This window comes from Strix aluco, chromosome 17 (genome assembly GCF_031877795.1).
Source record: "Strix aluco isolate bStrAlu1 chromosome 17, bStrAlu1.hap1, whole genome shotgun sequence".
NCBI lineage: Eukaryota > Metazoa > Chordata > Aves > Strigiformes > Strigidae > Strix > Strix aluco.
In genome coordinates, this window is record NC_133947.1 from 11,394,386 (window position 1) to 11,421,727 (window position 27,342).

A 27,342-nucleotide genomic window follows, 5' to 3' on the forward strand; every position below is an offset into this window, starting at 1 on the left:
GAGTATATTTGATACGAGCATTTAATTGATACCGTGTTTAACCAGTCTTTCAAGTTACAGAAGGCTAATTCCAGAATAATCTCAGTTCTTACACTTGTCAGAGCTCACATTCATGAATCCTTGAGATTTGACACCTCTCCTTAGCTTGTGGTCTTCTGTAGCACCCATGCACTCTCTCATGCTGCAGGCTGAATTACACTCCGAGGTGGTTGCTACAAATAGTCACAGCAAGTGGCATCCAATGGATGATCGCCTCCCAAAAATAAAACCCTGCTTGAGGAGGTGATAGAAGGAACGTTCTGAAGTTGAGGTGGATACGGTGGATACTCATTACACTGATCTGCAGGATCCTGGAGAGGAATTGAGAGTGTGCCCTTGGTTTTATCGGAAGGGAAGCATCTTGATAGCAGTGCTGATAGCCAAGGTCACGTGAAGCAGAAGTTTAATTAGTCTCTTCCATGAAGAGCCTCCCTTCCCAAAGGACATCTGAACACTTAATAGACTATTTGTAGGAATTCTTTTGTACTTATCTCTGGTACATAGCCACTTCTGGTGTCACGTGTGATCATCAATAGCCTCCTGTGTGAGCTCAGATGTGCTTCTGTACAATTGTAGTCCCAGTTTGGTTGGTTTGGTTTGGTTTTTCTGAAGCAGCCTGTTGCTACTATACAGTGGTAATATTTTTTCATTATCTCTGTCAGCAAATTCCTATTTGGTGTTTAATGTTTAGCATAGCTTGAATAACTTGGTTTGGATAACAACCCTTCTCAAGCCATGTTTGGATTTTGCCAGTCTAAATACACACAAGTAAATGAAGAGTTGTGCTCCCCACTAATATGATTCAAAATGTCTTGAGTTTCTTTGGGGGGCTTTGATCACTGGGCACGAAGTCAAGAACTGTTAAATTGCAGTGTAAAACTAGGCAGAAAAGGAAGATAGGACAGCAAAAGCTATGCTAAATAGACAATTGATTTGTTTTTTCTTTAGTTCTCATCTAGCTCATATCTTTTCCACTAAGAATTTGTTTCCCTGTGTAGCGTGGGAAGCTGCAATTTTATTACTTCTGTATTTTAGTCTTCAAACTCCCACTGCCCCTTATGAAGTGATAATTGCTAAAGCCAGTTTTTCTAAAGGCTATTTAAAACTTAAAAGTTTGACATCAAGTTGTGTTGAGCAGTAAATGCCACCTGGAATATTTGGGTGAAAGGCAGAAATACTCTCTCTGAGCATGTGGAAGACAAGTGTTCAAACTTGCAGAAATTATGGTAGAGGGGTATGACTAGAGGGCTTAGGAAGCAGAGAACATCCCCCTAATTTTATTGGTAGGATTTGCTGTAGTATCAACACTTGAAAATATCATCCTTCTGCAAAATATTCAAATAATTTCACCATGAGGAAGATAACCCCATCTCACCAATGTCATATATATTCCTATTTTATTCCAGAAGTCAGTGTCCATCTGCGCATTTGAAAGATGGTGGTAGAACTGCATCCCCTTCCTGGAGATGGAGGGTACGTGTCTGGCACAAGCTTCAGGACTTACAAGACAGTATTTAAAAACAAAGCCCAGATAGGCATGAAACGTTGCAAAGATGCAAAGAAAAGGGTTTGTACTAAATCTAGGGATCAGATTCAGTGTCAGCAAGTAAAAAGAAAGTTGCAGGAGGAACTTGTTTTTCACTTGCCCCAAGATTTTTATTTTTTTTGATTCCTGTGCAGCCAGTGAGTTAGTGCTCTGCCGAAAGTCTTTGTTGGGGGAGAAATGTGTGAAAGCTTCTGGGAAACAGCTTGTTTCTATTTGATGCTTATAATTTATGCAACAAGAGGATTTTGCTGGCAGTGGTTTTGGTAGAGGAGCAAATATGAATAGCTGAGGTGACTTGGGGATTACTGGACATCATATTTATGTTGGTAGTGCAGACTGGTCCGAGTCAGCAGTGACCTTGTGCTGCTGAAGGGCCGTTGAGGGACCAGAGGACTATGTTAGGTCCCAAACGGGTCAAGCTACAGACCCTGCTGTAGGAAAACCAGGCACGGGTGCTCTTCAGTGTAATGACCATGCATACCAAGAGAACTGTGATTAATCATTTGCATTGGCTTCTAATTTAAACAGTTTTCACTGTTTAGGTTTTTTGTTTCATTTTCCTAGGGATGGGGAAGGGGCTGAGCTAATTCTCGAGGCTTTGTGTTTTACAGTAGATCTTGTGTGAAACATAAATCTGGCATGGTCTGTGTAAAAAATACTGTGGCAGGTTTTTAGACTGCCTCTTGTTCAAGACAGAACTGCATAGGTATAAATTTCAGACCATGGTGCCCTTGAATATTGAACCTGTGGCTATGTCTAACATGTCTGCAGAGAGCCTTTATTTATTCTCCTTTTGCTGCTTAGATTCATTTACATTCAGCAGAATATCATGTTGCAGTGACACTTTACCTGACGGTAACAAATGCAAGTGGTATTTTTTTCCCCCTATTTTTAAAATCCTGATTTAAAAGGATGGCAACTGAGAAGCAGTTTGCTGAGGTGAACATTGTTCAACAGAGTAGTTATCCACAAGTCTGTCTGAAATTCTGGCGAAGGGATGTCATGAATAGCTTACAAATCTTCTCCTTGAGGAAGAAATTGTATATCAAATGATCTGTTCCTCATTTGTCCATCATTACTGCATATGCATGGAAAGGCCGTATGTTATGTCCTTCTGAAGGATGTAATTATATGTGTCCTTCTGAATTATATAGTAGAAATCATCAGCATATTAAAACAAGATGTTGCTGTCAGTGGTGTCTGCAGCCCGAAGAACAATGAGCAGCATGCATGGCTGTGGGCAAGAGGCTTTCAGGTGAACACCTGCACCTCTGAAGTTTGTCTTCAACTGGGCATTCTTATAGAGTTAAGATCGTTCTCAAAACCTTGAGTAAAAATACAGCTGTTAATCAAATGGTTAAAAATTATCTTTCTGCACATATCAGCTTGCTTGAACAGTTTCACTGTGCTTTCACCTCTCCCTGTTGGCAGATGTGTTAGACCAACCTTAGAACAAGTATTTTATATCAGTCTTTACATTTGAAATGAGATGGCTGCCTTTAAAAGTTTGTCTTAGCTATTTGATCAGTGTAGACAAAAATAGATAGCTTTTACAAAGACACTTAGACTTCTTACAACGGCAGAATTGCTGAGAAGTGAGGAGAGGAATGGGACTGAGCCCATGGCTGAAACAGCTCTAATTGCAGCTGTTCAGCGCTGAGACTTTACCCTGAGTAACCGTCTGTCATGAGATGCTCTGTCCTTGTCCTTCTTTTCTTATTTTGCTTCTGGCATTTCTCTAAGAGAATAATGTCAGTATCCCAGGAGTCTATCACGGCAGAGACAGATATGCTAGAGTTTAAAAACTTCATTTCTGGGAGGAAGTCTGTCTGTGTCATTGGCTTACAGTGAAATGCCATGCAGCAAAGTTAAATGGAGGCCATCATGTTTTAAGCAGGTTGTTTGGGGTTTTTTTTGTCTTTTAAAGATGCATGTGCAAGTGGAAGGGCAAGCTGAGTAATAGCCCAGCCCAGGTCCCAGGGCTCATGTTGTCACGGGTCTGAAGCCCAGTGGGAGCAGAAGGTTAGGTGTCCTCTGCATCTGCATGGGCTCTTAGCTCTCATTAGTAATTGGATGCATGTCAGTCTCTCGTCAGCTCAGCCGTGGTGAACAGTCACATTCTGGACCTTTTACTAGTGTTGCCCTTTGACTTCTCTCCCTCTTTTGGGAGTAGCATGGTATTCACAGCCACGCTGACATTATTCCGTATGAAATCTCTGTAATTAGTTCATCCTCATCAACACGCAGCATTGCTTGCAGGATGTGTGTCTATGCTCTTAGATTTTTGCACTGCATTGATTTGCCTCACTTCCTTCTCCATCCCTGTTCTGTTTAACCCCTGATCAGTCTCTGTAAGTAGCTACTTTGTTCTGCATCACACATCTGCACAGGTAACCCACCTCCTGATTTGTTCATATTAATACACATCTGTAGGCTTTTGCCCACTCCAGACTTAGCTGTACTCTGAGTGCCTTGGCCATCTCTCCTGACAAATACACAGCCCCAGGAATTGTCAAAGCCATTTCATCCCTTGGCAAGCAGTTGCTTACAGTTAGAAGAAAGACTTTGTGTGTTCGTATCCACAGAGGATGTCCAGTGATGCCAGATCATGTTCAAGAACATTAATAGGGAGGTTTTTTTCTTCTTACTGCTATGTTCTCGGGGTCTGGAGAAATCATTGCTGTAAATCTGCTCTGCCCTCTGGGCCATCAACTCTGGCAATTTGTTTCTGGCCGTAAGCAGCACCCAGAACTTTGGGAGGATGGTGGACAAGGCTCAAAGGGCCTCCATGGAAGACTGCAGTCCTGGGGCGATTTCTGACATCTAATAGTTGGCTTAAGCTGTGAGCAAGGCATTTTAGATCTGTTCCAAAATTCTCTTTTAGTAGTCTAGCCCAGGGTACTCTAGGAGAGCTGACAGCCATTTGCTGTGATATAGCTGCTTAGTACATGTGTTCAGTACTTGAATTAATGTTTTCTTCTTTTTTGCATTTCTATTTGACTGTTCAGTTCCCCAGACTGTGAGGAAGGGATATGTTGAATAATTACCTGCTCCATAATAAATTACTGTGAAAAGGCAACTGGTGCCATGCATCAACTTTAAACTGCTGTCTGGTAAAGTTGCATTAATGTATATAAATAATGTATATCTTTGCAGAGGAAGTGCTTTATCTTTCTAATGAACAGTTGCCTGATTGGAGAGGCCGAAAGACTGTATACCCTTGCAAGAAAGGTTTTGCTTCATATGTGCCTAGATTATTAAAGTGGATTTGTGATCCTGTAACTGCAACTAGGAAATATCTTACTTAGCAGCATATGCTAAAGAATTTCAAAAGATCTTGTGAGAGAAATCAGTTAGCAGATGTCTTTGTGGCTTAGGGACTGGTATCTCTTCCACCTCAGGAAGAAGGATCAGGATTTCTGTATTTGAATATTTACATACCTTTTAGGGACTGATGCAAAACTGCCATTAAACGGCCAGTAATTCAGTTGTTGCCCTATAATAGACAGCAAGTATTTCACTGTGTGTTTTGGTTCAGAAATGGCTTGAGGAATAACCACAATAGCTGACGAATTAACAGCTAAACCAGGACAGCAGCATCACTTGCATTTAACTGAAATAAAGGTAAGTCACTCAATTATGACGTGTGGAAGGTCTAAAAACTGACACTTCTTTGTTCACAAAAACCCACACATTATTTTGCATATTCTTAATATCTACAGCAGATGGTCACTGAAAGCAGGTGGTGCAAATAGTCATTCCCATCCTCCATCCTTCTGTGGTGGCTGTAAAACAGCATCTCCTGTATATTTCTGGGGGTCACTTGGTCTTGGATGAGAACAGGGCTGGTGCTTAGGTGAACATCTGAAGCACTTTCGGTGTCCATATTTTTTAACATTATCCTAAAATCCTGTCTATTCCACAGGTTATAGTACTATAATATTATGTAAAGGGTGTAGCTATGGACAATCTAGACTGTCCCAGGACACACTTAGCATCTCTAATCACAGATAAAACTTTTCTGCACCAGTTCTCAGCAAATTGGCACCCACAAGAGAGCCAATTAAACAAAGAGCAGGCAGATAGGGAATTCAGTGAAGGGAAGCTTGTCCAGACTAGCCTGACATCTTCACGTGTACAGTAAAATACAAATTGTACTTCCATATTATATCAGTGTGAGGCTGACCCAAAGTAACCTGTTGTGTGTGTTCTGGGATTTCTAGCTTAGAGTCTGAATTCCTCATCATGATTGAGGTTCAGCCTTATTGTACATAAATGCTTTTTTTTCCAAATGCAACTTTTGTCAATGATTTTGTTCTTCCTGTTCCCTTCTGTCTCCTTTTGTCACTTAGCAGAAGGAAGTTTAGTTGCAAGGAAAGGGGAGGGGGCGAGAACTTCACTTCTGTTCCATCTCAATACAGTATTTCTGTTCTAAGCTTGCAAAACGAAGCATTAGAAAAGCAACTCAATGGGGGAAATATTTCACTGGTTGTTTTATACACTTAGACTGTCACTAAACAGAGCATGTAATGTATCTGTAAAATGAGCAAAAGCAGCCCAGTATCCCGAGGCTCGTGCCAGTCTCGTTGAGGGCAGCAGTCTGGAGCAGAACTCTTCCACCTTCTCCTACTGGAAGATGCACTGTGACCATCAGGTGGGCAGCAGAATCCCTGTAGGTGTCTGGATGGTGGCTGTACTGATGCCGATGTCTGTTCTTCTTTTGTCTCCCTGCTAGCTAAAGACTTGGAGTGTCGATGAACTGCAGAGGAGGCTCTCAGCCCTGGACCCCATGATGGAGCAGGAGATTGAAGAAATCCACCAGAAGTACCAGTCAAAGCGGCAGCCGATCCTTGATGCCATTGAAGCCAAGAAGCGGCGGCAGCAGAACTTCTGAGCCACTGGTAGAATGTTCTTCCATCCTCAAACAATCAGCTCCTTGCTTTTATGACTACTGAACAGATTGATTTCTATTGAAATACGCTAGCAAAATAGAGGGCAATACTTCTGCTCATTTATTTTTCCATAGCACCTTTGTGAACTCAGGAATGCCGTTAAGTGGAAAGTCCTGATGGTATGTTTTAATGTTAGACATATATTTAAAACATTATTCCGAAGGAGTTTTGTTACTGTTTTTAGGGGGGTTGTTTTTAAAACAGAGGAACAGATAGAAATAGGCTAATGAAAGTTGGCTCATTCTCTTTTCAACTGAACTTTCAGTAGTCCATTTTGTTTTAAGTTAATATGGATTGTGGTATTTAATGGCTTCATCCTTTTTGGTTTTGGTTTTTGTTTTTGTTTTTCTTTTTCTTTGTGAATGCACAGACTCAATTTCAAGCTGTTTAACTGTATCTTTCTACTGTTAAGGTACTGATAAGTTTTAGGTCACTGAAGAGAGCGGGTGAGAACATGTACAAACTTGTTCCAGCCTTTTGAAAGAAACTTAAATCTCATTTTTTAAAAAGCCTGTAATAAGCCCCATGCCTTACACTGTGTGCTTTAAGCAAGTGTGGTTTCTCCAAGACCTCAGTTTTGTCCTCTTTTTGTGTACTTTATGAATTAATACAAGTAGGTAAAGCATGTTGTGCCTCCATCAGAAATTACATTCTGTAATTTAAATTCCACACTGACTTAAAACCAAAAGCCAATCGATGATCTGATTCCCCTTTATCTGTTTATTTGGAAATGGCCTTCAGGGAGACCCTGCTGATGATGGAGTGCTGGGAAAAGGAAACAGTATTTGACTGGGTGGAAGTTGTGTGAACCTCTCTCAGGAATTAGGTACTTCTGCTGTGTCTGAGAGGAGTTAAAAATCTCCACAGTTTATGAAATATTTTATAGGTTTCATTTCAGATTTACATCTTTAGATGCTTGAATAAAAACAATCCTTCACATTTCTGCAAGGTTTAGCACATCAGAAAAGTTGAAATGAAGGTAAAGACTTTGTTGAATTAACAACGATGTGCGTTTATGGTGGTGGAGCAAAGGTGGCGTTGATCTGGATGAGAAGACAATTACTGATGTCCTACTGGAAGAGATTCAGTCTCTTGTGTGCTTTCTTTAAATTTCCCTGCAATTCCTGCCCGGTATAACTCAATCAACGAAAATGCCCCAGCATGTACAATCGCTGTGAGGATGGTGCAATTAACTCACACCAGTAGAGTGGAGAGTAAAACAGAAGCAAAGAGCCTAGTTGCAAGGCAGAGACCAAGTGATGCCTCTGCCCCATGGGCTGTAACAGAAGAGGTATGTAGTTTTAGGTGTATCTAGCATATGATGAAATATTTGGACAGATTTATTTTTATTTTGCTCTAATAGAGGGAACAGTTTCCATGCCATTCTTCTGAAATCGGCCTTGGTACATCAGCTTGATAATTAAACTAAATAGCAGTGTCTCCTGAATCAAATGCTGCTAGAGAGGTGAAGTGTTCATTTCACGCCTCGTAGGCCCTTTTTTTTTTTTTTTTTTCTCTCTTCTCCTTGGAGCAGACTCTTGGCTACTGTTAACAAGTATACTCCATTGCTGTGAAAGGAACCAAGCCATTTTTAGCCCCTCTGCTGGTCTGGTTGCATTGGTTTGTCTCAGTTTGATACGCAGTGCGACCACAGCAAACCAGCTGCCCCTGAGGGGAAAGGAAGGCAGTAGGCAGTGTATCCAGGACACCGAAGTAAGAGTACATCCTGGGATAACAGCTATTTGATAGGCTCAAGTATTGGGAAAGTTTTGAATTGAGAAAGCCAGGTAATTAAAAGCTTCATTGTTGTTAACAGACCAAAATCCTTTAGTCTGGACTCTCTAACAAGGTCTAGTGAAGTCCTGTGTGAATGTCAGGGCTCATACAGTGCTCGTCTGAAATCTGTGCAATACGTTTTGCCCTAAACGTGTTTATTATGAGCAATATTCATGAGCGTCCTTTGCATCTGGTCAAGTGTTGGATCTTGTATTAGTCACGTGGATGGATCTGGCCCAACGCTTCTGGTGTGGTAGACATGGATATGTGACATGGTAAATTGTGCACTGCTGGCACGTGGCGTGGATCAAGCAGATTCTACTGGGAGTATTTTTACCTCTGCACTGTGTAGGTAACTTTCTACTGATCAGAGGGCATTAGAAAACCCATGGTTTAGGTGAAACACCACAGGGTGGTGTCTATTTACGGAATATGCAACCTGTGACTGCTGTAACTGAATGTAAGCACTCTTGAAATACTCTGCTTTGCTGATGTGATTGTCTTAAAATACAGCAAATGAACCAAAATAAGTAAAGCTGGTCCAATGGCTTAACTGTCTTTGAACCTTTCTTAAATGCCTGCAGTGGCTGAGACTCGATAATGTTTCTTGCACTTGGAGTGGAATTATTTTCTCCTTCACTGATTTTTAAATCTGTTAGAGAGAATAATTCCCTTTTTGGTCCCTTTGTAGAGTGTCTGGGAGCATAGTACCTCCTCACTTCTCAGAGTCCTCCAGGCTAAGACCAAGGCTTGTACTGTAAGGGAAAGCTGTTCTGACAAAGTTCTTAAGCAAAAAGCTTGCTTAGTTGTGAAGCTGCATTTCTGTGGTCCTTAGGTCCATCTGCATTGCTGAAAGTGTTCTGGACAAACCATTATCTTTGCTTCTAAAACCCAGAGATACTGATGATGTCAGTCATGTGAGACTTAAAAATGTGAAGTTTGTAGCTTTAACTTTTTTTGTAACAAAGAAATTAGCAACACTGGCATAAAGTGCTGACTTGAAATGCTATTTTCTAAGATCTGGCTGTTTGTATATAATAGTGTTGGGTCATTAGTTTGTATATGTATGAAACGGTAACTTTTATTGCATTCCTCTGAGTTTGATACAGGAGATTTTGTTGATCTTTCTCAAATATCTTGCCTTATTTGTTCAAAGGGGCAAATAAACTGTCCTCACCTGAAAGCATGTGTCGTGACTCATTTATGCATTAAAATACTCTGGTGTATTATTGCTTATCAGGACAAGTTTTAACATGATGTGCCTCTGGTCAACCAATGTTATGCAAAATTCTGGAGGGGCATACAAGCTTTAATAAACACAAGCAGTAAATGTGTCTGACACTTTTGAACAGGCAATTCCTTAGCCTTAAAACATTACTAATTCTGCACCTCAAGGAGAGATTTGCTTCAGTTCAGGGGCAGGTCCACGTGGTGCCAGCTCCGTGGCAGTTCGGGCAGAGGGTGGTAGAGATTCGGGCGGTTTCCCCGCAGTGAGGAGCGTTGCCAGCCTGGAGCTGCGATCGCAGGAGGTGTGGTTGTCCCAGGGGTGCTCCGGCAGATGGGGAGGGTGAGCTCTGCCGTACATACTTGCCATCTCTGCTCCGTTATTTCACACTGCAGCAACTTTCCGGAGCCTGCAGTCAGGTTTGGGACTAGGTACGTATCAATTTATCCACCTTCCTACACAACAGGTGAGGCTAGAGTCTCACTTGCCTAATTCTGGCTGACTTGCTGCACTTTCAGCTTTCTGGCTCGGAAAAACATGAAGTTGACAGTGAGTGGGTGCTGCCTTCCAACGGTGAACTGTTGGCTTCTACGTGGTTTCCCTGAGCAGTTACTAAATCTGTCCTGGAGGGATGACTAACCGAAGCAGAGACAGAATTCATTCAGGAGTCAGCTTTGGTTAGCAATCCCGGAAGAAACAAAATAGATCTGAGCTTTTAAATGTTAGGAAGGAGTGTGGAAATCAAAGGGAGGGAGACTGCGGGCATTTCTAGTAACTGGGAAAGCCTGGAGCTCTTGCCTATTCTCGGCGCAACGTTACCAGGGTGTTGTGGAGCCCCAGCACGAAGGGAGGGTTGCACTCCCAGCGCGGCAGCAGCGCTGCAGCCGTACTGGGGGAGTGTTCACTGGCACTCCCGTCGTGCTGGGAGCACCGCACCTGCTGCACAAATATTAATTGCATATAACTAACAAAGCCAACACTGACAAGTAGCTGTGAGCTGGGGCTGATGTTTAGCCAGGTTTTTCTGCCTCATGGGGGGAAGTCAACTTTCCACAAAGCCTGTAGCACCAGCAGTTTTTCTCCTCCTCCCATAATAATTATCAGTACTAAGGTACAGGTGTTGCTGTGGCAGTGTCCTTTATGCCCAGCTACTCTTGCCTACACCCTCATCTTGTCCCATTTTCTCCTGTGCACAGGCCAAAAGAGCCTGAGCATGTGCTTTAGATAAATGCTTTGGGTGTTGGCTGACAGCCCTGACTTGAGAGTTGACAATTTTTCATTGCATTAATCACTCTGGCAAAATTTTAGAACGTCAAAGCAGGAAACACCCATCAGATCTTTCCAGACTGAAAGTGACTTAATTGCCCTTTAATTTAAGAGTCCAGGAAGACAGCCAACTTGTTTAAAAATTTTAAAACAATTCAATTCCATCTACGAAGCACAGTCTGTTCTGCTCCCCTCTTGGTTGTCACTATTAACACCAATACAGCGCCGGAAGCGGAGGGAGCCCAGAGTCTCTGAATCCCATCCAGAGTGGTCACGGCAGCAGACCAGCCTCTTGCAGACCTGCCTCTGCACAATCAATGATGGCTGAGCTGTAGGGGAGCCTTTCCTCAGCCCCAAGAGGCTCACGAGCTCTGGACCGTCACTTGTTGACTGTAGAGGGGATGATCTTTAAACAGAGGCTCAGGGCAGTTTTCCCCCCTCAGCTGCTCTTGCACATTCAAGGTCTGGCTGTGGACGTGCATCACTGGTGCTGTGCTTCCTTGCATGCCTGACCTGTGGTTTTTGTTTCCTGAAATTCTGTCTAGGCATGTTTGTTTAACTTAATTCTGCACCTTTAAGGCTATTCATTTAGCATCTCAAACAGAATGAAAGCCTTGTGTTTCCTACAACTAAGCCAATAGCTATGGTCTGGATAAAGGCTAAAGTGAACCCATGAGTATATCAGACCTTGGGCCTTTCTTACTACCAGGAAAAAGTGTTTTATCATAATTTTGTGAAAACAAATTGATTTACAGCACTGTTTGTCTTTACTGGTTTCCATAGGTAGTTGCACCAAATAGAGGAATTACAAGTAATGCTGATTTAACACGTATGTATTCCAGCAGTCAGCTCTGATTTTTGACTCCCTGAACTTCGCTGAGCTCAGCAGGACTGTAGGAGCCTACAAGCAGGAGAGATCCCAGAAATGCTGCCAGTGAGGAGCCTTTCCTTCCTACAAATGAAGCCCTTTAAAATCTCCCAGTTTTCCCATAACCAGGTGGGTGCATGGACCACGCTTAGAGTAGTCACAGGTCTGAAAGTTCACAGAGGAAAAGAAGTTTTATACAAAAGTAATGAAGTTTACTTTGTCTCTTTAAGCAGAGTTATCTAATTCTCAGCTGCATGAAATGGCTTAATAAGGTCACTCCTTAATCACCATTCCCTGGAGGCAAAAGAGTCACTCTTTCATCAGTCATTTTCTGAGTGTGGAGAGCAGCTTTTGTAGAAATAACCTGATAAAGTATTTAATTGATTTACCCACTGTACCAAATGAAAACGCAGTCACTCTCAGGAAAACTGATTGGGGATTAGCAAAAGAACATGAATTCCCTACTTGCCTTAGAAATAGTAAGACAGACCAGACCTGGCAACCCGTCACTGCACAGAAGTGTCTTGCTAACGCGAACGTGGGCCGTGATCACCCACTCCTCGGGTGCTGGGCACCTTCCTGCACCTGGTTCTTCCCCGCTCTGCAGACTCGAGCTCTGCTAGATCTGCCTGCACAGCAGTGGGAGGATTTTCCTAGTGCAGTTACTCATAGCCATACAAATCCTAATGTCTTCACAGAGAGCAGGAGGCTAAAAAAAGAAAACATCTTTCGTGGCTTTCCCAAACCCGAGCCTGGAGCTCTCGCACACCAGCCCCCCTCTGAGGGCAGCTGCAGTTTGCAGCGCAGCAGAGGGGCTCACGGGAGGTCCTGCCTTGCTTTTAACCCCCAAGTCAGGGGAGCTTTTGCCTTAGAAAAATTAGTAGCATGTAGATTTTTATTTTTTTAAATAGAAAAACTCTCAAAGGAATAAAGATTAAACTCTATTTTTAACCCTCCTCTCCTATCACATCTAGCAGAGGAATGCACTTGCCGCAGGGAGAGCAGCAGTAAGTCTTCCCCTCCCCAGCCAGCCCCCTGCAGACAAACAGCCCGCAGACAAACCCCTCATTGCAGAGCATCAGGAGCTAGCCTGGCCTTTATGCTGCCTTCAAGATAAAGGAGACTAGAGCCCAAGCAACATCAGAGCACAAGCTCCATCCCCTGAGACAGGAGAGCCAGCTCTGAAAGAGCAGTCACCCCCTTGAAGTAGCCAGACACACTGGTGGGATATGTCCTCTCTGGAGAGAAAATTGGCGCTAGGCTTGCTCAGCTTGGCGGGGGATGCTGCTCCCTGGGCGCTCAGTCTCTGCCTGGGGGCTTAAAACCCTCTGCAGGGGCAAAGGTGTTTCCTTAGGCAGCCTAGTGCTGTGTGGTGCTGTCCTTGGGGCAATTCTAAACCTCCCCAGGGGCTACTGAACTTCTGGCAGTCTACAAGCAGTGTTGGCCAGAGGCAGCCTGTGATACCGTTAGTGGTAGCTCTCATCTGCTGATGACCGCAGTCCCTGCTGGCTGCATGCTGGCAGCCAGTCTGAGCTTTGCCTTTGCAGCAAGGAAAGCAGCAGAGGCTGGATGTGATTAGGGCCACTAAAGCCGAGGGGACGTTCTCCATGTCAGGAGATGGGATTTAAACACAGCTGCAGTATTCAGGCAGCTGCTGGCCTGCACAAGCTGGCCTGAATTTGTCTGGGTGGGCTTCAGCTCCCCTGGCTTTGATACTTGGAGCTAATGAAAGCAGCAGGGATGAACGGGGAATGAAGGCAGCTGTCAGTAGCTCCTCTTGGGTCTCCGGAGCTGCAGTGGGCTCTATCCTCTCCTCATCTCAGGCACTGGTCCCCTGCCCTTGCGAACAGCCGCAGCCGAGGTGAAGCAGCTGGGAAGCCAGCAGGGAACGTGCACACAGGTCCTCCAGCCTTCTGCTGGCTTGTTTAACCAAGTTAAGCAACGAACACTTGCTACTTGAACTATATTTTCTTTTAAAATGGACCCTTTTCTATTTTAGTCCAAAACGTGACCCACAAGCCTGGGGTTAAAATTAGTTTCTTAAGAGTGGCAATTAGGGGGAATCAGCTCCCAGCGCTGGGTTTGCTCACGCTGGCGGCTCAGCTCTCGTGTCCCTTGGTGTTGCTGATCACAGTGTGTGTGCTTCTGCAGATTTCTGCACCTCCCCGCCTGCTTCCCAGATTTCATGGGTGTGTAATGAATGGGATGGAGGAATGAGACATGCTTGGATTGGGCAACCGCTTTGCTTTGGGAATCATCCTGCATTTCTAATGTTAATTTTGATCCTCTCATCTCCATCTGAAAGCTGCTCTGCGCTTCCCTCCCTCCCAGCCGCCATGCCTGGCTCTCTGTGCGGCTCTTCCCAGAGCCCGCCAGCTCCGAGCCATTCCCTCACACCCTGGGGACACCCCGTTCCTTGGGCCTCCAGGGAGATGGGTTATCCAAAATGCTCCAGCTCGATGACACCAGTGGTCCAGGCATAAGGACTAGTTGGCACCCACCATCCGGGGCAGGGATGAGGTGGGGGCTGTCGGGTGGGAGCCCCACTGTGCTCCGAGGCGGTGCTGGACCTGGCTCACGGGGACCTGGCTGCTCCTGCTCCCCAGGGGCTGCTGGCACTGACCCGCGGACCCGGCCCCAGCGCCGCCCATGCACAGGCACACCGAAACAGAAAACCAGCCTCCAAAGTGGGTCAATGAGATCTTTAATAAAATATACAGTATGCATCCCATGCATAGATAGAAAATTAATTTACATGCTCTTTTAATTATTTGCATAATGCTTTTTAATTACTACATGTAATTCAGTCTTCACATTTTAATACATTTTGCTACTGGAATATTTATGGACAGAAGGGGAAACTCCTTCCCTTATTCAAGTAACAGTGCAGCGGGAGCTGGTCAGAGCAGACGATGGAGCTCACCAGTCCCAGCTCTCAGAATGAGCGCAGAGCGGACCACAAACCATCGATAGTGGAAGACTCAATGATGCCAGGAGCGTGAGCACCCTCCCATCCCACACCACTGCTGCTTGGGGACCCCTCCTCGAATCCCAGTGGGGGTCAGGAAGGCTGGACCCCCACTGGCATTGATTTGCCTTTTCTCCCTGATGATCAGCAGATCGCTACAGGCAGAGCCAGCACAGCAACTGCAGCTGTGCCGAAAGCCAGCCAGGACAACAGGCCACAAACACCAGGATCCAGGTGCCTGGGGCCATCCTGCAGCTGCCAACATATTTTTGAGCTGATTAGGTGATTGCAGGGTGCACATTTCTCCTGCTTGGAACAGGCATTGCTGAGTGTATTCCTCTGTGCACAAAGGAGCTGCACGATTTCCAGAGAACCAAGGGTCAAGGAAAAACTCCGTAGGGAATTAATGCTGTGCTGGGAGCAGCCCCGAATGTGCTCAGCTGGGTGGGGGATCCGGGTGGGAAGGGGGCCCAGCTGTGAGGTGCTCAGAGACAGTGGTGACGAGGAGCAGCACAAGGTCCCCCCTGCCCTGGCTCTCCCACGGACATGGGGGTGCTCCCTCCCTGCAGAGGGAAGCCTTGGCACCCCGGGAGCTCCTGTCAGGACAGAGGGGATGCCCGCGGCAGTGTGAACCCCCTCCTCACACCGCTCCTGCCCCTGCCTGGGCCCAAGGCAGGAAGGGACGAGGCAGCAGAACGAAGCCAGGCTGGGGTCGTGGCGGGAGGGAGCAGGCCACATGCCGAACCCGGCTGGCTCCGGTCATCTCCTTCACCCCATCATGGGCTGCCACAGCCGCTGGGCTCCCTGGCAGCTCTTCCCACAGTGGAAATCTCAAGTATACGGCAATGGCAGAGGCAGCTTCTCTGTGCCCAGGAGCGTCCCCCCATGTCTGCTCCCTGACAGCCCTTTGCAGGGACTCTGTCTCCTCTCTGCCCCAAAACAAATGGCCCATGGGAGCCCCGTGGAGCAAAGGGCTTGGGGGGGAGTTCCCCCAGCTTGATCCCCTCCTGCTCCTGCCTCAGATGACAGTGTCCCTTTCACCTGGTCATCCCCCACTGGTGTTCCCACTTCGTGGACAGTGGTCCTGGCTGTGCCATGCTCCCGGCACAGCCCCAGCCCCAGATCCCTGTGGGGTCCCACTGGTGGCAGCACAGGAGAACAGTGAAATCCCCACTGCAATGGAAGGAAGGTGAGGACCAGTCAATCCCACTGCAGGGGCTGGGACAGTGGGGCTCACCCTGAGCTGGACACCACCTCTCCTCCCATACAGACTCATTTCCACCCCGCTTTCCCTCATGGCTGGTGGGGCAGCTGAGCCTTTCGAGGCTGTTTCCAGCTGGGGGTAGGACGAGGTTGGGACTGGAGCTGGTACCAACCTGTCACAGGACCTGCAAGGGCAGCCTGCCTGGTTGGGGACTGCCTCACCCTCAGGCTATTTAACCTCACCCTGGACAACACAAAACCTCAGGGTAGAGGAAAATCCCCCTTCACACAGCCGGGGCAGTGCCTGATCAGGAGTCATCTGTATTTCTTTTTTTCACACTCCCTTTCTGGCAGGGGCATGTCCAGCACCACCGCCTCCGTTTGCAGCCACAGCAGGGCCATCGCTGGGTGAAGGCTGAGGCACGTCCAGGCAGACCTGCCTGTGGTGTCCCGGGGGCTGGAAGCAGCCGGCACCCACTGGGCATCTCCCCCAGCCCCTCCTGTCCTTCGCAGGGCAGGGGTGATGCCAGGCGCGGTGTGAGACGGGGCGAGCCTGGCTCCTCCGCCGTGTCCTGGTGCAACAGCTGTGCTGTGCTCGCGGTGAGCCAGCGGGTCCCACGTGCGCCCCGGTGCTGCGGCTGACGGGGGGCGTCAGGGTGCAGGGTGGGCGCCGGGGGTCAGACCGCGGCGGTCGGGGCTGCCTCTGCCCAGGGAGGTCTCGCTCAGAGCCTCTGAGTCTTGGTCGTGACTGGAGGTGCTCTCCACATCCTCGGGGTCTTTCTTCCCGCTGTTCCTCACGGCCGCCTCCAGCGCCTTCTGTTTGCGGTAGAAGTGGGAGAACTTGTTGAAGATGATGGTGATGGGCAGCGCCACGACCAGGATGCCGCCCAGGATGCAGCCCGAGGCGGCCAGCTTACCCGCCACCGTGACGGGCACCACGTCGCCGTAGCCCACGGTGGTCATGCTGACCGTGCCCCACCACCAGCATGCCGGGATGGTGTCAAAGCCAACGTCTTCCTCCTTCTCAGCAGTGTAGGCCACACCGGAGAAGACAGAGACCCCCACAGCCAGGTAGAGCAGCAGGATCCCCACCTCCCGGTAGCTGTGCTGGAAGGCAAAGCAGAGCGATGGTCAGTGGGTGCCACCGCACCCGTCATGGCCAGGACACTGGGACCCCGCAGCGCAAATACAGCCCGGCACACAGACTCCCTGCACGCCTCTGTCGGGGATTTTGGTGCCTCTATCCATCTCTGCTGTGGGGTGTCCCGCTGTGGGGCCGGGCTGAGAAGGGTTGGGGGGTACGTGGGTGACCCATACCGGGAGAGAGTGGGGCAGCCAGGAAATCAGCCCTGGCAGCTGCAGCCGCCCCTCTGCCCTCCGCCAGCCTGCGAGGAGGAGGCCGTGCCGGGGGGGAAAGCGGACCTGTGCTTCCCAGCCAGGGCTCCCAGGCACAGGCTACTCCCCTGCCTCCAGCACTCGCTCCAACCCGATCTTGGCTAACAATATTTAGACACATTTTCCTTTTATCTTGGCAGGTGCCCAGAAACCATCTAACAGGCAGCCTCTAAGGGAAGGAATTTGTATCTTCCCTTGACGCCGGTGATGTGCTCGCAGGAAGGACGTGCGCCTCTGCTGCAGGCTCAGCTCTAGCTCTTCCCCAGCTGCTGGGGATCCCACAGCCAGAGCCCCAGGGACCTGATCCCTCCTATACCCCAACACCATCTACAGTCTCAGCATCCATTTAACCCTTTGTTACACAGATGGACGGGAGTTTTGCAGGAACTACTGTTTCTGAGATAATTACATTTCTCTTCAGGTTTTGCAGCTCCTCTATGGGACACTTGAAATGAACCTCAGAGCTGACATGAATCCAAGCAGCCCTGGTCATCAGGTCCATCTGGGGATCCATCCAACATCAGTGTGGGCTGGTCCTTAGCACCCATCCCCACAGGGTGCTCGATGAGCCCCACACTGAAGGATCTGGGAGCCCTGGTGGGAACAGGGCCATGGGACACCCAACCTCCCAGGCAGGTGTGCAGGGCCTGGGGGGACAGACTGACAGCAGAGATGTGTAATGCTCCCTGAACAAGCCATCGTTTGTCTGGTTTCAAACTAAAACATTTGTGTTGCAATCTTTCTTTGGACATTCTTAATTTTTGAGCAAAGTATAAACCTGTACCAAAAGCCTGGGGGGAAAAAGGGAGTGGGTATTTGGGGGACAAGGCAGCAAGTGATGCCAGGAAGGAGACTGCTGGAGGACAAACTGGGACCAGGCAAACAGCTAAGGGCCAGCACTGGGCCAAATCCAGCACCCAGCTCCTGTCCCTGCCCCTTGGCTGGCAAGGTGTGAGCGAAGAGCCCTGCAGGCAGCGGGGACGGGGACCCCCAGCACAGCCTGCTCATAAAGCCTCACAGACCAGGAGGGGACCCAGAGCCCCTGTTTTCTGGCAGGGCCGGGATAACCACCTACCAGTGCCCAAGCCACCACCATCCTCACAGCATGGCTAGTCCACTCGCCTTTTGATTGTCACAAGTGAATTTCTTGGATGTTTCTGCCCACTGATATGCCAGCTTGCTCTTCATCTTTTGAAGAAAGGAAAGCAGAGCTCTGATTGTGGGTTTTTTTTTTCCCAGTCTCCTAACAGGCAGAGAATGCTCTATTGGAACCACATAATGACTAAATGAAACATTTGAGCAAAGCAAACAGCAGAAAACATGGGAAAAGAGCTTCCATGGTCAACATGGGACATAAAGGAGGTGGATTCGTGGCAGGGAGTGAAAAGACTTTGTTTAGACTGGTGGCAAAAGCTTCTCAGTTAATGCCATTAATACTAAGGGGAAATAATCTCTTCTTCTTCCGCCATCGCCTGTGGCTGCAAATGCCCTAGAGCAGCTCCGAGGGAGCACCTTGAGAAGGACAAACAGCTCAGAGCCACCGAGTTTCAAGGATGTATCACTTGGCCATGAAAGACTTGCTCCTGGCTGGAGCTTAACAGCAGGTCTGTACGTCCCAGCTGGGGAGCAGCAGAGCCGAATAACCTTATACATTTTTAAAGAGTATCAGTTATGGCCCTGGGATGTGTTGGAGGGCGAAGGCGAGGGGGAAGTCAGGCAGCTCAATAGCTCCTACTGCTTTAATTTACAAGCAGGGTCAGGGCTTGCGGCACAAAGGAGGCTCCAGGAATCTCCCAGCTGATCCTCAGGCACTTGCTGCTACCTATTTGCAGCCATTTATCCTCAAAACTTGTGGATCACTCATTGATCCAGGGACACGCAGCTGCAGCTGGGGTTTGGGTGGGATGCAGGCTTAGCCAGGGTTTGGGTGGGATGCAGGCTTAGCAAGCAGCCAGCCTTGGGGGAGGCAATGCTGGGTAATAAAAAGCTCCAGCAAAACAGCCACCCCAACAGCAGCCTCTTTGGGCTCCTGGCCTGGCAGGAGGTCTGCCTGCCCTTGGGACAGCCGTGGGCCATGCATGGGCTCCTTTCCCAACCGAATGCACATCTTTCCTCCAGTACAGCAGCAGACAAATGAAATGGAAGAGCCTGGTTTGAGCCTGGCTGGAGATACCAGTGTGGGAACTGAGCATGAAGATGGCCTGTGGTAGCAACAGCAGGGTGATGCATCTGCTATCTGGGGATGTGCAGCTCCAGCTCTTCCAACCTATTTGTGTATTTAGGCCCCTAAGGGGACAGACAGCAACTCCTGTAGATCCCTGCAGATGCCTAAATTACTCAGTCCCTAACACCTATTGACTGTCAGTAGGAGACAGGCACCAAACCCCCACCCGGGAAGCTGCAATAATGGAAATGGATGTCGTGCACGGCAGGGAGGAAGAGCAGAGACCTGTGGGAAGCCTCTCCTCAAATTAAATAGACCCTGGATCAGGCCCCAAGCAATCTGAAGACCGCTCAGAGTTTATGATGCACAAATGGCAGAAAGCCCTCTGCTAGGTCTTTCGTGGCAGGGGAACAATTACTCGGCTTGCCAGAGCCATCTCTCCCGCTTCCTGGCTGTTAACAGCCTTTACTCCTCTGCTGCTGCTTTATGCTCTTGCAATAGGAAGTGAATTATGATTAACAAGTCGTTGTAATTTATGTGCCCAGTAAATCACGATGCCAAGCTGCTGCGTCAGATTTGTGTCTTCGCTCATCCCCATTTACAGCTGGCTCCGGAGTCCCCGGGAAGCGGCATTTTTCAGCACGTCACTGGGTGAATGAATCAGCGGCTCGGCAGAGGCCAGAGCCGGGACACTGCCGGCTCCCCAGATCTCGTCTGCTGCTTAACAACACGCAGATGAGCCCGTCAGTCCCTTCTCTGCTGCAACGTGTTGTTCATGCTTAAATGGAGCACAGAAAGGGTTCAAGGAGCCCTTCCCACGCGTACAATTTTATTTAAATTTCATAAGCGGTGTTACACGGGTCTGTCACTTGCTAATTGCTCTTTCAAGGTGAGTGTTCAGAAGTACGATGCAGGTAGGACTTCAGGCATCTTCATTTCAGACAGTCCTCCCTTCACTCTGTATTCAGCAGGCTTTCAGAATGCCAGGAATTTTTTCCCCCACACTTATTCTGATGCTCTGTGGGCTTTGCAGGATTAGTGCTGGACTGGGCTGGTCCTGCTTCACAGCAGAAGTTGTCAGAAGACCTTTCCTGCTGCTCATCCTCATCCCCAGCCACACTCGAGGGTTGCTCTTCTCCATGGCTCACCCATGGGAATGGGTCCAACCCTGGCAGTCGAGTCCTGCCGATGCCAGGACGTCCTGTGCCGGCCCTGCCATGGCTGCAGCAACGAGAAACGGGGTGTCCCCAGCCGCAGCTGTGCCCGCTTCATCCCTGCAATGGCCCTTCAGTGGGAGCAGCACCAGGGGCTGCGGCTCTGGCCCCTGCGGACACTGAGTACGAGGAGAGCGTCCCTTTGGTTGAATATCAAGCTTTTTTATGAAGATTGCTCTCCTTGGCATTTGTTTGGCACACCCTTTGTCTGAAGGGGAAAAAAGCACAGGGATATTTGCTTGAAAAAACAGTCTTCTGGTTTGAACATGGCGACCAGAGGCAGCCCCACAAGAAGAGAAGATGTTTGCCCTGGTAGCCTCCTCCCCATGCCCAGCACAAGCCCTGCATGTGGTGGGGCATCGAGAGAGTATGTCACTCTGTGTCTTGGCAGGCTTGAGGATCGGCTTTAGGATTTCTCTTGATGTGGTTGCTGAGAATCAGAGACAATTAAAAGCTGAGTTTAACTGGCCTCTGCAGTGAGCTGGATTTTCTGTGTAAGTGCAGGAGGTCAGGAAACAGTTCCACCCTCCCCAGATTCGGACACATGACCCTCAGCACGAGGGGGACAGAGGAGGGAAGGACAGTGGGAGAGAGCAGAGAGCCACACAAGGGCACCGTGGCTGGTCCGTGCTGCGCAGCTGAGCTGCAGCGATGGAGGTCTGGGCTGCAGCACCAGGCTGGTGAGGATTTCATGATAGCTCCATGCTTTGACTCTTGTCACAGCTGCTCTTGGTCTGTCTAAGGAGGCTGGGGGTGCTGCGGAGGGGGTCTGGAGAAACCTTGGGGCACACCATGGAGGATGAGGACCTCCTCTCACCAAACCTGCAGGGGTGCCACATGCCTGGACCCTGGTCCTTCACTGTCTTAGCATCTCCTCATGCAGCTCTTCTTCCTGAGGACCGTGTGGTCCTGGGGCCAGCTTCCCCCAGCCCTGAACGCCGTGCTTCCCCTGAGCCTTTCCAGCACGCTGAGGGGCAGCTGCTGGTAGCCCAGGCTCTGCTGGGGGCATGCACCCTGCCTTGGGCTGGTTGTGCCAGGCCCTGCAGCTAACCCTTTGCTTTTCTATTGCTGCTCTGTGCCACCCATGGCTAACCATGTACCAGTCCCAACTTCATCATACACTGGCGCATCCAAGTGTCAGCTCAGCTGGACCAGGATCTCTATGGCTCCCTAGATGGCCAGACACCAAGGGTTGGACACTGGCCTCCAGCCAGCTGGCAGCATGCCCTTAGGAGACTTCTTCTCCCAGACTGGGGACAGGAGCAGCTCTGAGTCACACGCACTGGTGCTGGCACACCCAGCAGCTGCTGGCTGGCCCAGTCCCTGCTCAGCAGGGCACTTGCAGCCCAGTGAGGCACTGACCCACTCCTGGTGGGACATCACCATCCATCCATGCATGGCTGAGTTCGTTCCAACACCGTGCAACGGGGCTTGCACACCATGGTGGGGAAGGGACGACTGCGTCCCTGGAAGGACCAGTTCTGCATGAAGCGAAGTCTGCGAGCAATGGGGTGAACTGCTGTTTGCTCCGGGTGTGTGGTCAAAGAGGACTCATGCAGTGCTCCTCACGCTTGGTTACTTTAGCAGACACACAACCCAACAACCCAGCCCACCACCCCAAGCAAGCTTGCCAGACACCACCCAGAGCTGGTAGCTCACTGGGAATGGGAACGGCCACATTCCCCGGCTGTACCAGAGGTTTCCTTCTTACCCAGAGACTAAGACTAGATAAGGAGAGAGAGAGAGACAGTTTACCTTCAAGGTGGCCCCCAGCGACCTCAGTCCGGTGGAGTGCCGAGCCAGCTTCAGCACCCGGAATATCCTCATGAGTCGAAACACCTGCACGACCTTGCCCAGGTTGCCCAGCTCTGAGTCACTGCCCATGGTCACGTCCACCAAGAGGGTGAAGTAGAAGGGCAACACCGAGACAATGTCAATCAGGTTCAGCGGGTGCTTGAAGAATTTCCTGGGGTTGGGGGAGAGCAGGAGGCGGGAAGACACTTCAAAGGTGAACCAGGAGATGCAGAAATACTCCAGCTTGTGCAGGACAGGTTCATCAAGCACGTTGCCATTCTCATCCATCTCTTGGTACTCAGGCATGCTGTGAATGCACATGGTGGCTATGGAAACCAGCACCACGCTGATGGACACGAAGCTGAAGAGTTTGCTGGGGATGGAGTAGCCGGGGTTCTCCATGGTGAGCCAGAGGCGTTTGCGTATGTTGCCGCAGCGCAGCGTGCTGTAGCGCAGCAGGTCATGGTTGATGTCAGAGATCTCATCAGGGGACGTGTCCACGCTGCTGACCTCACTCTCCTCGTCCCAGTTGTGGTGCCGGCTCTCCAATTTGCGCTCGTGGTAGCGGTAGCTGCAGCAGGAGTCCAGGAAGAACTCATTGATGCCCCAGTACTCGATCTCCTGGCAGAAGGAGAAGACGCACAGCTCCTCCATGACGTGCAGCTTCCCTGTCTGGTAGAAGTGAAGCACGTAGAGGAAGAAGCCGGGGTTTCGGTCAAAGTAGAACTCCCTGGCGCTCACGTCGTAGTCATCACAGAGCTGCAGGATGGACTCCTCAGAGTCGCAGGAGAGCAGGCGTCCCAGGCGGGTGTCGGGGAACTTGGAGAGGGCGCTGGAGCTGAGCCGCCTTCTCAGACCCCCCACGTTGATGTTGATAACGTCCTCCTCAAAACTGGGACCCCAGTAATTTAAGGTCTTGTTGACCATGATCAGCAGAGCGGGAGCTGGTTCCACCTGCGGGCGAGACACAGTGGGGCTGGGGGGGATGCAGGGCTCCCCCTGATTTGGGTGCTTCTGGGTGACGGGAGGGCAGAAGCACCCTGAGGAGTGAGGAGGGATGTTTGCATTTTGAAAAGTGAGGACCAGGGAGAGGGGAGGGGAGAGAAACAGCTTTAGGCAGTTGTTCTTTGGTGGTAGGGAAGGAAAAAAAAAAAAGAGGATGATTTTTCTAGATGAAACTTTTCCTTGGTTTTTTTACCTCTTAAAGTTTCTCCTTTTTCAGATCACTAATGGCCTAAGGAAGGCAGTTTACTGCTCCTCCAGCACCTGCCCCTGTGGCTTTCCTTGTTCAAACAGGTAATTAGTCACTTATGTGAGGATTTATCCCCCAAAGAGTGTCCCCCGTGGAAAAAATAGATCTCATCAAATCACCACCGCAGTGATTCTGCCAAAGAGCTTTGTAGCCTGACTACCTATGTTGCTAATTAGACCTGGTCAAAAAGTTCAATCTTCCCAGCAGCAAAGGCAGTTTACCAAAATCAAAGTGTTTTCACAGAAGGTGTCGGTTTTAGAGAGAATTTCAGTGGAAGAAGTGTCAAAACAATTCATCTGCCTGCTTTGTTTCTTCTTGTGTGTTCTGTCATGTAAAATATTAAGATTATTTTTATAATGTTGAAACATAACAGAAACATGATTCAGATTCATTGATGACTCTGAATTAAAAATCTGTATATTGGTAGGGAAATAAAAACCAAAGTTTTGGTTTCGATCATGTTTCAGGGAGCTGGGCTTTTCCATGCAGCAGAAATTCCATTTTCTAATAAGCACTTAAAGCATCTAACAAAGAGAAGCATTCCCACACCTTCATATACATTTGCCCGTCTTGACCAGATGCTTAGAATAAAAAAGCAAATAAAAAGGTTTGTGATCTTCCTGCATCACCTTGAAATCAGACTTCTTCACCTACCTTATTCACCAAAACGCCTGGGGACGTGTGGAGCAGCCCTGTACCCACGCAGTCCCCCTGCTCCTGGCACGGGAGCGCTGGGTGTCCTCAGGAGGAACACTGCATTTGCTCTCTTGGTTGAGGAATTACATTTTTCCCCATGCATTGGCTACTTTGGAAAAATCCTGCTATTAGGCACGACTTGCTCCTGAGCTCAGCTCGCACTTCAGAGTCACCACTGGTACCGACATGACTTCTGCAGCTGCTGGCCTGTCTCCCATCTCAAAGGTTCCCCTCCCTGGTTTTAATCAGCCAGAGGTTTATTAGAAAAATCCCTCCCCTTCACTCACTGAAGTTTTCAGACTTTCAGGTGACGCAGGGACAGAGGCCACAGACAGGCAGCAGGAGCCGAGGGAAAAGGCTGCAGCAGCCCCCGCCGTGATACCGAGGTGCCACCAACCAGGACAGTCTGGTCCAACAGCAGCCACAAAGGGCCAAGGCCAGGTCAGTGACACGAGGTGGGTCCCCCCTGCCCAGGGGAATCCCGGTTCCCCTGCGGATCCCACTGCACCCCAGCCCAGCTTTGCTCACCAGACATCTCATGGGGTTTATGGGGTGAACACTAAAGCAGGGAAAGGGCTCTACAAGTTTTCCAGTGCCTAAGAAACACAGCATAAAATGTTTGTCAGACTGTTAAGGGACCTGGGGGACACCTTCACATCTAAATCTGGAGGTCAGGGCAGAGCTGGAGAGGAACAGGTACTGGACTAATGGTTAGAAATAAACCCCAGAGGTATGTCTTTAAGCTGAGCAGGGCTGTGGGTGCAGCAAATGCCAGATTTGTGCGAAATAGCCTGGCAAAGGCATCTGCTAACTCCACTGCATCTCCCAGCCAGGGCTCCTTAAAGACACAGGCTTTGCACCACAAAGCCAGCGCTTCCCATTACACCATGTCTGGAGGAGGCAACCAGCTTGTGATAAGCCTCAGAGCTTAATGGACTCATTGTCTTGCCTTTCAAAGGGGAGGGAAAAAAGAGAAGGATCAACTTTTTTAATGCTTAACACAAAAGCAAGGGAGAAAAAGGGGCGTAAACACTCCTTTTCAGGGATAAATTGGAATTTGTGACAGATTAGCTTTTCCAGGGAAGACATCACACAGCCCATCTGTGGGGTGGGGATGACTAATCCAGGTTCCTTCCAGAAGGATGCTCGTGCATTCAGGCTACAAACACACACACAGGGGCCATGGGGGTGTGTCTGTGGGATCCAGTTTACCCCACACCCATCCTCAGCCTCCCTCCACATGTCCCCATACAGCAGCTGCACCAGGAGACCGGGGCAAATGTCACCAAAATCAATGGAAAGGTCGTTTTGGGCTGGGCTGGGGCACAGGGCAGCCTGGGTGGCTCCCGGGGGCTGTGCTGGGGTGGCAGGACGAGCCTAAAGCGATGCTCCAGCCCAGCAGAACCATCCCCAGCACCCAGCTGTACTGTGAGGCTGCGGCTCTGGGTGAGATGTGCCAAACCCTGAGACCCGGGAGGGAGATGGCTCCCACCTCTTTCTCAGCTTCAAAAAAAGTGGGTGTCAGGACCCTGCAAGCCTTTGTACCCCAGGGAAATCCCTCCCTCCCTCCTTCCCTCCCGCGCAGGAAGCAGAGCGAGGAGAAGGGTCGCGAACTGTCTGAGATGCTCCTTTCTGATGTTGGCTTCTGAATAGAGCAAATTATTTCTGCCCACGTACAGCTTTCATCTAGGAATCTAAAGCAGCAATTAATAGTTTTATAACTCTTTTGCCTACTCGTTTCACGACTAGCTAAGCTCAGCTTTAGAACAAAACTGGGGTTTGAACTAAGACCTGGCGTGATCTCCCCTGTTGGATCATCAAAGCCTGCGCCCATCTCACATTTGCAGGGGTATCTGCTGGGAAACAGAAGCTTACTTTAGGAAGGTTGGGTGATTTTTTTATTTTAAAGCGCAACGGATGGAGAATACAAATGTGTCTGTCTGCAATAATGTGAATTTGCAAAATTTTCCTTTAGTTAAAGCAAAATTTCCGTAATTGATTGGTAAAATAGAACAGATAAAGCCAGTCTCTTTCTGGTAAATTTTGAAATATATTGTAAGCTATTTTAAGGAGACAACCATCAGAATTACACAAGCCCAGTGTGAGCTGGGTGTTGGGCGTTCAAATGAATATGTATCTTGTGGAGAAAAAAACCCTCTGATATATGCATTTATGACAGTAAAAAATATAAAAACAGATCAAGCATATCTGTAAGATATGCTAGAAGAGTTTCCCTTGACAACGTATTTTTTTCTTAAAGGCTTTCAAATGGAAGTTATGTATATTTATTCTAACTGGCAGAGGAGACCCAAGGGAGTGGGAAGGAAGATGCTAATAGACATTCAAGCGAGGATGCAGCAAGTGCAGGGAGTATTGCACACAGGGGCTTTTCCAACCAGGTACAACGGATTTAGATTAACAGTCCAAATAAAAAGCCCTGTACTTACAGCTCAGCGAGGCTTCCCAGCGGGGAGTCGTGTGGCTTGTCTCAAATGAGCCATTAGAAATGCGTAGAGAAGGAGGAGACCCTCCATGCTTTGCCTGTAGCCCAGTCCTAAACGCCCTGTCACCCCGGGCTTGTGACCCTGCACGTCCCAGGGGTGCAGGGCCGGTGGCTGCAAACCGCTGGAGAAGTCCTGCGCAGGCTGCCCATGGGGCTGGGGTGGGGCTGGGGGTCCCCCACGGGGTACCTGAGGGGGGGAGTGGGGCTGGCTGACCTCCCAGCTCCTGCAGGATGGTGTCCCCATCACCCATGCGCTGGGGCAGGACTGGGGAGACGTTTGCTTTCTGGTCATCCAGAAGTGCCCCAGCAGAGCCCCGTGCCCATCGCTGAGCGTCCCTGTACCCACCGGCCTGACGATGCTCAGAACCAAGCGCTTCCTTCGGCGGTGGGGGGGTCTGCGAGGCAGGCGGGGGGGGGCATGGAAGGGGGATCCCCACTGCTGGCTGCTCCCCGCAGGCAGCGCGTAAGCTGCTGCTGTACA

At 49.1% G+C, this 27,342-nt stretch overlaps 2 protein-coding genes across 3 annotated transcripts in view; one reads left to right on the forward strand and one right to left on the reverse strand.

Moving 5' to 3' along the window:
• STK4 (serine/threonine kinase 4) overlaps nt 1-9,496 on the forward strand; it is a 47,868-nt gene extending 38,372 nt beyond the window's left edge. Inside the window, exons 11-12 of one of the 2 annotated variants that reach the window (XM_074843003.1) lie at nt 1,446-1,512; nt 6,321-6,407. In XM_074843003.1, the coding sequence (XP_074699104.1) occupies nt 1,446-1,484 (39 nt within the window). In that variant the 3' untranslated portion in view covers nt 1,485-1,512; nt 6,321-6,407. Of the gene's footprint in view, nt 1-1,445; nt 1,513-6,320 lie in introns of both variants that reach the window. The other variant, XM_074843002.1, reaches the window with a different exon arrangement.
• A 4,864-nt stretch (nt 9,497-14,360) lies between these two features.
• Nucleotides 14,361-27,140, reverse strand: KCNS1 (potassium voltage-gated channel modifier subfamily S member 1). Its single transcript, XM_074842929.1, has 3 exons — nt 26,806-27,140; nt 22,372-23,364; nt 14,361-16,950 (listed from the first exon to the last, which is right to left on the reverse strand). The coding sequence occupies exons 2-3, from the start codon at nt 23,335-23,337 to the stop codon at nt 16,495-16,497; spliced, it is 1,422 nt and encodes a 473-aa protein (XP_074699030.1). The 5' UTR covers nt 23,338-23,364; nt 26,806-27,140; the 3' UTR covers nt 14,361-16,494.
• Nucleotides 27,141-27,342: the final 202 nt, after the last annotated feature.